Consider the following 8,500-nt stretch of genomic DNA (forward strand, 5'->3'; position numbering starts at 1 on the left):
AAGGAGTTTCTATAAAGCTTTTAGAAATAATAAAATATTAACCTGAAATTCGATGGAGAAAATAAGCCGCCCGTACTTTTATTACTGCACTGACATCTCTATTGCAGCTGCGTTTGATAGTTAATCGATTCATGAATGACGGAACCCCAGGTTCTTTACTCTTTGTGCATTCCACTGCTTTCAAGTTACCATGGTAATCATTATCGTAGAACTGAAATATTATTGACATGAACGTTTATCCAATGTTGCATTCACACGAGAATTCTCCACGTCCCAAATCGATGTTGGTAAAGCGTTTGTTCAAAAAATAAACAGGAAATATGAGTTATCTCTAGAGAAAAAGCATTCATGTCTCAAAATAAGAAGACGAAATAACCGCCTGAAAATATTTTACAATAAACTAGTGTGTCCCAAGGGCAGGAGAGCTCGCTGCCGAACTAATGGATTTGCAACTTATTCATGGAGCTCTGGTCAGTGTTTCCCAACCGATCGGTTTGCCTGCCTTCTCCCAAGTACAATGTATAAACTGGCTATTTTGGAAAATATTCTTGACCATACTCCTATTTCACTTGAAATAGAATCCAATATTTGACCAGGAAACTTGCTTAGTGTAGCTCAGGTTGTGTCAACTCAAATTACAAATTAGGTTGGTTGTGTAACTAGGTCTGGAAGTGGACCTGCTCCACCACTTCATTCAAAACTTTCTTCTATAGTGAGATTCCCTTCAAACTGTCATCAGTGCTGTGAGGTGTCATTAACCAAATAAATACCCTTCTTTTGTAGTAGCTGAGATGCATCCCAAACTAGTGCTGGCAGTTAACAGTAAATCTCACGAAACATATTTCGTTCCATAGCCATTACTTAAGCAGATTATACAGAGTATGATGGATGATACAAATTATATCAGTAGACATAGTTGTTTTACCTCTTTGAAAGGTCTTTTGACCTTTCTGATTAACCCAGAAACAAAATGTTAAGTATATTATTAATATATTATATCTGGAGTAGAAGTTTTTGTGATTATTAATACAAGTGTTTAGATAAACTCATTTGAACTATTTTACTATCGAAATTAGAGACAGCTTTGGGTTTACTCTGTTGATTTTTTCCCAGTCATTTATCTAATGTTGTGTGAATAAAATAAACTTATAAGGGTGTAGATTGATTTCTAAAGATATTAATTTACATAATTTATCCAAGAACTGAAATCGATTCAAGTTATAAAACAGATCCCAAACCTAAAAAGAAAACACTAAAATACCTACATATTTCAGGATTAATAAAGAATATCACTCAATTGAATTTTCCAAATATTTTTATAAATTTCAAAATTAAGAATAGGCTACATGGTTTGAAATAAGGCAATTGAATATTCTAGATTTGAGTTTTTACATTATAACAGTACCTGTCAACGTTGTACACGATAAACAAAGTATTCATCTATTTAATCAACTAGAGAATAGAGTTTGCCCAACGGGGAGATACATGGAAATGAGATTCAGCGTAGCAGAACAATAAAATACATTCAAAGTGGATGAGAGCCGATGCATGCGAATAGGGAAAGCAGCATCCCTTCTGCCCTTCTCAGTTACGACAAAAGAAGGGAAACTGTCAATAAGTTCATCACACCTCTTACTGCCTCACTCTCACTCTCTTGCTCTTTCTCTCTCAGTGAAGGGAGCAGGGAAAGATGATCTTTTTCCAAATTAGGCACACAACATTAAACAGGTAGGTGCTTCCCCTCGTAGGCTGTTATGAACGAGAATATTGATTGAGTGCCGACACCCACACAAACCCGCGCACCATGCTCGTTGCAATCAAACTCATCGCTTCTAGTACATATAATTTGAGCAATAAAAATATGTTTTTAATAGCATCTAGTTAAAAAGTATATAGAATTGGTGATTGTGTCTCTTAAAAGTACTTAATGGCTAAAACGTCAATACGAGAACCAATTATTGATGATACTAATTTTAGAGGAGCAAAGAGGAATAGAGCCATATTTAAGATCATCTGTAATAATCACTGTACTGAGATCATCGCCAATATTACTCACAAGTGATGATAGTTAACGATAGACATTAGTATGCTTTTATACCTTCATTGAGGAGATTTGTTTCTCGTAAATGAACTGCCATTTTTCAAAGAAAACCAGGTAGTGGATTTTGAGAAAAATAGAAATTGCTTCCTTAAGTTCTTAGATAATTGCTTCTTTAATGCAACAAAAAACCATGGTCGCAGATGATCATATAAGATAAAAAAAAATAATAATAATATTTTGCGGAATCACATGTTGTTTTAATTTGGATTTGATTGATTGCAAAAAATTTACAACTGCAACGAATACTTTCAACACAATAAATTTAATCGAGAACAACATTATTTTAAACGGCAAGTTTGGGGGAAGATGTCCTAAGTTTTAATGCAATCTAGTTTTATTTCCAAAGTAAATATATAGTGAGAGGTATTGTTTTAAAACAGTGTACCAAGAAAAATATAAAACGAGTGGAGAATTAATTTTCAAAGCTTAAATCAATTTTATTGATCAAGCGTTAGCAAAGTTCTCACTTTTGACTTACTAAAGGCCAAAGTCGTTTTCTGACTGTTTGTATGTTCGACAAGAACTTTAGAGAGAATTGATCAATCAGCTTCAAATTTCGAACACGAATTCTTCGAACCTTTTTACAGGTCAAGTTCGTTGGACAACAAAATTGACTCACTCCGTCCTTTTTCAGGATATAAAAATAACATTGAAAGTGCATAAGATTTTTTTTCATTTTATTATTTAATAAGCTGGAATTAATTGAATGCTATTTTCCCTTTTTGTGTAGTTGAGAAGTTTATATTGTGGTAATTCATATTGAATGAAAAATATATAATTCTGCTGCTCTTGTATTTAGTTTTAGTTTATCAGAGATTGACAATGGTGTAATAACCGAAACCGGTCTTTCTAATTATCAATAAATCAGTGGTTTTTTGACAATTTCTTAGTCTTTTTCATTCAATATGAATGCTATTTCTTTATTTTTTTCATTCATCTAAAAAAGCTGATGCTATTTGGGAGATATCACACAGACTGTCAGACAGACAGACTATATGCGCCGACACATGATTTCAGCTAAATAATACACATCAATTTATTCTATTAGCTCCCTTCCGTTAACTTCTGTCTGTCTGTCTGTAACATACACGTAATTAATAATAATACTTGTGATAGCAGTTGCTATTTTTTTAGTGTTAAAATGTGAGTAGAAGCTACTATTAGTGTTGACTAACACTTGATTATTCAATGTATAGGTACTCATTCATTTCATTTTTAAATAATTTATTAGTATGTTCAAATGTTGTGATCATTGAAACGGTTTGAGATATGGATGTGCGGGTTTCGCCATTGATTTTCCTTTGAAATTCTATATCGAAATCATGTATCACATGATTCAAAATGAAGTTGGATCCAAGATGGCGGACAAAAGTTTTGAAGCGACAGAGTATTTTATTTTCAATTGGAATTGGATCCCCATGGAACCTACTATACTCTAATATTATACCTTGTAAAAAATCTCAGAGATCAATACAACAGTTCATGAGCGAGTTCGACCCAGGCGGTCTCTACTCTAGTCTAAATATTCGACACTTGAATGATAAAAACAATATTGCTACAGCGATTCACCATGACCCAACATAAATTAAACCCTTGTCATTTACTTTCGCCGAATTTAAATTTTTCTTCACATTTACTATCAGTTACCGTACGGCCTTTCTAAACAATTGTCAAGAATGTGTTTAGCTTTTCTTCTTCTACTCCTTGATTAGGAATGTTTTTAGCACGGTTGAAATTCAACTAAAACAAAATTTAGAAATATCGACGTTTGAGTATTTCACTCTCAAAAATTTAAACTTGAAAATTGCGGAAGCAAAAATTTTAAAAAGGTAGTCACTGCTTCAAATATTAGGGAAATAGGATGATTATTGGATGAAAAAATATTGGAGAACATATTCAAACTCTACATGGGAACATAAGAAGGTCAATTTGTGAATTCTATTCTGTCAGGAATATCAATGAGCAATCGCAAATGAAAATATGCTATAGACCTAATTCACTCTCAAATGCAAAAATTATTTGATGAGCTCTGCGGTGGAGCATTCAAAACTTACATAAACATAATGCAAATAACACCAATTCACCTGATTAGATCATTATTTTACAATAAATTGAGAGATAGCTCTTTCCCTATTAAGCAGTACAGTAAGCTCACTCAAAATCTATAAGTTTGGAAAATATTTTAATTAAAAAGTGGAATTCATGGTACTGGGAACCTACATCAAAATTATGAGGAGCAGTAACAAACTAATTACTGTGTAGGCCTATGATACCAAACTTGAAATAATAAATTTGTATAGACTCATAAATTCTTGTTTATAGAGCCTGCAAAAAAATTAATGGAAAAATATTGAGAATGAAAAATTATTCTGAGTTTTTGCAGGACACTTATAAATTGGCTGAGTGATTTCAATGACACGAGGAATATTTAAAAAATCTTGATAAGAAATATTACATTCTTAGCTTAAACTTTTTATAATATAAGGTAATTGTAAGTCACCAATAGCTGACCATCTACAAGTATCAGGCTTCTTATTTTTTGGTAGACCTCTGGAAAGCTGGAGGGAAGAAGCGATAACAGAAGTGACACATGCAAAACTCGGCTAATATCAATGTAGGTTATGCACCTTATATTAAAGAAAATTATGGATCCAGTTTATAGCCATAGACAAGGGCTATTATTCCACCTTAACAAGAGGTTAATTTGAACAAAAATTTACAAGTAATTCATTTTCTAGCGCTCTCAAAAGAAGTAGCCTAGTTTTTGCATTTTACAGAACTTTTTTATATCAATGGTTAGATATCCCTATTAAATATATTTTTTAATTTATTTTATTTTAAGAGAAGTGCACTCCAATAGGGCTTATGCCTAGGTGTGCTCATCTTTATTTCGCTTCATGTTTTTGTCATCTAAACTAAAGCAAAACATATAATTTTCATTAGTATTTTTAGCTGGTACAATGTTTTGTAATAATAGTATGTTGTGCGGAATAAATCATTTTTTGAATAAAAATGTTTCATTCTGATTTAAAATGGGCAATTATCTGTTTCATGATAAACAATTTTTTTTATTATTATATTTTTATGTATCTACCTAATATTTTCATTTTTCAACATTTTCTTTAATTTCTTTGGCTAATATTTTACCTAATATTTTCATTTTTCAACATTTTTTTTTATTTATTTTTTCATTAAGCTGTGTTAATTATAAAAGCAATCACAATTGTTGTTCTATAGCTGAATAAGAAATCTCAGATTGTCGCAGCAAGAGATTATGTTTAATGATAAACAAAACTGGCTAAGAATCAAACTACCTGTACGGTAATATTTCCTTATTCAAACTCGAATAGGGTTTTAAAAGTTTGTAAGATGGATCAGAAGATACCTTTTATGGATGACAAAATGTAAAGTCAAAAGGTATATTTTTTTAATCCAACTCTTTTTTTTCAATCATTAGAGCAAGAGACGTATTGACAAGGCAGTAAAAGGGATCAGTACAGTTTATACACCTACCTATAACGTAGTTATTGAAAACGATCTCTGGTTTTTGGTTCCTAGATATTTTATTTCAACTTTTTGGTCAAATAGCATTTAGGCTAGTCTGAATTCCCATCAAGTCAAAGGGCATGGCTTAAATGTTATAACAAAGTGTGAATTGAATTTTGAGTATTGGCGTCTCCATGACCGTTAACGCCATGGATTCCACAAGTGTGGGTAATGGATGGAGGAAAAGAAAAAAGTAGAAGGTATACAATATTTTTTACAATTTTACATGCTATAGGTAAGCCTACCAAAAACTTACAAAAAATTACACCTGTTGACATTGTGATCATTCAACATTCATGTAGATGAAATGAATTTGTTTGTTCATGGGTCCAACTAAAATTAAATACATGAGCCTATTCAAAACTATTGTTACTGTAGAGCCTACTAACTTACAAAAGTATCATCACTAGTTTATTATACTGTAGTTAATGCAGCTGCAGTGTTGAGGAATACTTAAAAAAGTCAATATAATGACAGTTGACATTAAAGGCTAATTTTTCATCAGTAGGCTAATATCAATCTTGACTCTACCTACATAATTATAACTTATTAATAATAAAACTGAATAAAGGGCTCTAAGTTATTTAGACTTAAAATAATGTTATATTCATAATAGCATCTTAGAATGTTATCTTACCATCGTCAGAGATGATCGAGTCTGGCGATGATCGGCCTCCGGTTCTTCGGTTTTCCCTCATATTTGTGAAGAAGTTGATAGCAAATTCAACCACATCAGGAGGCTGATCTAACAAGTAGCTTATTGTGAATTCTAGCAATACATCACGAAGTTCGTCTGGAACCGTAATTTTCCCAGACGGTGTCCTACTCATAATGTAAAATTTATAATACGATTACTGTAGAAAAATAGCTAGGAAACTGGCCTGGAGAAGACTAGCAGAAGGCTTTCTCACTTCACCTTATAAGAACAAACCCCGAAATTTTCTCTCCAGGGCTTTTAGTACAAATTCATAATGCAGAAAAATGATAATCGAAAGAATGCCGGAATCATTACACGGAAAATAGAAAACTTAACACCTGATTTCACTTATTTGTATAAATTTTTGATTAGAGACCCTGCAAAAACTCTGCTAAAATCAAGATGGCGGCTAGCCAGGGTGCAGTGAATCTGGGTAATGTATTGAGTGGAGTGATTGCAAAATAGGCTAATTTTGATGCAAAATATTAATTATAATATTGTAAATTATTCATTGGAAAACGATTATTGATGGTATTGATTATTATTCATGATAAACAAGAACATTCAATTCTTATCATTACCATACGATTCACACATTTCTCACAAGTGACATAAGGAAGAATAAAAGGTTCATGTGGTAAATATTTTACTCTTTGAATTTTCTTAAATAACAAGAAAATGAATGGTTTCAAGTAAATATTCCATACATTGTTTTTGTTATCGTAATCGGAAACTTCAATGATTGTGAAGGCCTAGAAATCGAACAAACAACCATCGCGGGTAATTTGAATGTAAGAGGTCAAAGCACAACATAATGGAAATATTTTTTTGCCTTAAAAAAATTGTAACACGGTAAGGAAAAGGAGGAATGTTGTAAATTGGTACCGAGTCTGGTGGGACAGATACTGATGTTCAATAGCCTGTAATTATCTACTATTGAAACTGCCTTTTGGCATACTAAAATAGTCGCAGTGAAATTTTGAAAATCTAGGGGGTGTTTAAATGTAGTCAAACTTTTTATTTTCTTTGTTTTAAATATTGTTAGTTTCCATTTTTAGAATTAGAGGAATTTAAAGCTGGATTTTTGCAGGGTGTTGGTATTAATGACAGTACCGGTACCTACATATAGTACCTTACCTACATAGCCTGGAACCGTCGAGTCCCCATCACTAAAAGCCCTTCATGATAGTGAATTAAATATATTGATTATAGAGAATTGAATATGTTGATTTAATGTAGAGAATTAAATACCCTACCGGTATATTGATTTGATAATCTCATATTATAATCCAGGATTTTTTCCTTCCACGTGCATTGAATTAAATTAAGAATGAATAGTTTTGAGATTAGTTAGGTGTGTTTGAAGAAGACGAAGATTTCAAGAAATATATCCTCTCTCCAAAGTTCAAGCAACTTATCATCTTAAGATTAATTCAAGAAGAAAACAACCTATTTGGTGTAGAATTGTAGGGAATTTTATCCTTTATATCCTCTGTAGTCTCAAATTTGTCTTTATCCACTCTGTTTGATTTAAAAATGAATTGAACTCTGGAGAGAGGATAAATTTCTTGAAATCTATGCGGTTTCTTTAAACTTGTAGATAATTTCAAAACTATTTGGTATTCGTAATTTAATTTAATGCACATGGAAGAAAAAATCCTGGTCCACAATTTGACACCAAATTCAATTCTCTATCATCAAGGGTTTTCGAGCTATTAATAATCTTTTGAAATCGAACTATATTTCCTAAAAGTAAATTAAGTTCCATTATATGAAATGCCATGTAAGTGGGATTAAAGAGAGGGTTTGAACCCGGGATCTCTATGCTGCTACACAAGCACTCTATACACTAGACCACTCCTGCCTGGTACAGTACCTAGGTAGTGTTACTCAAATCGGCATTCAAAGAATATTATGCAGGATGGACATATTTAGTTTATATGACATAAAAAAGTTTTACTTATGATACGGTACATCATTTTAAAGGTCTTAAAACGTGCTATCACTTTTCTCGGAAAACGGAAGCGTAAACTTTCATTAGACAAAATATAAAATTATGAAATGAAATTTATTGATTTTCTGCTGGCTTTGTATGGGAATAACAATGGATGTACGATTTCCTAAACAATAGATACGATAAAATGTTTTATAGCATT

General features: G+C 32.0%; 1 protein-coding gene across 3 annotated transcripts in view; it reads right to left on the reverse strand.

Annotated features, from left to right (window-relative positions):
- LOC111058042 (cAMP-dependent protein kinase type II regulatory subunit) overlaps positions 1 to 7,073 on the reverse strand; it is a 32,028-nt gene extending 24,955 nt beyond the window's left edge. For 2 of the 3 annotated variants that reach the window (XM_039422265.1, XM_039422263.1), the window contains exon 1: positions 6,285 to 6,845. In XM_039422265.1, coding sequence (XP_039278199.1) covers positions 6,285 to 6,477 — 193 coding nt within the window. In that variant the 5' untranslated portion in view covers positions 6,478 to 6,845. Of the gene's footprint in view, positions 1 to 6,284 lie in introns of all 3 variants that reach the window. The other variant, XM_022345541.2, reaches the window with a different exon arrangement.
- Between the last annotated feature and the right edge of the window lie 1,427 nt (positions 7,074 to 8,500).

This window comes from Nilaparvata lugens, chromosome 2 (assembly GCF_014356525.2).
Source record: "Nilaparvata lugens isolate BPH chromosome 2, ASM1435652v1, whole genome shotgun sequence".
Classification (NCBI taxonomy): domain Eukaryota; kingdom Metazoa; phylum Arthropoda; class Insecta; order Hemiptera; family Delphacidae; genus Nilaparvata; species Nilaparvata lugens.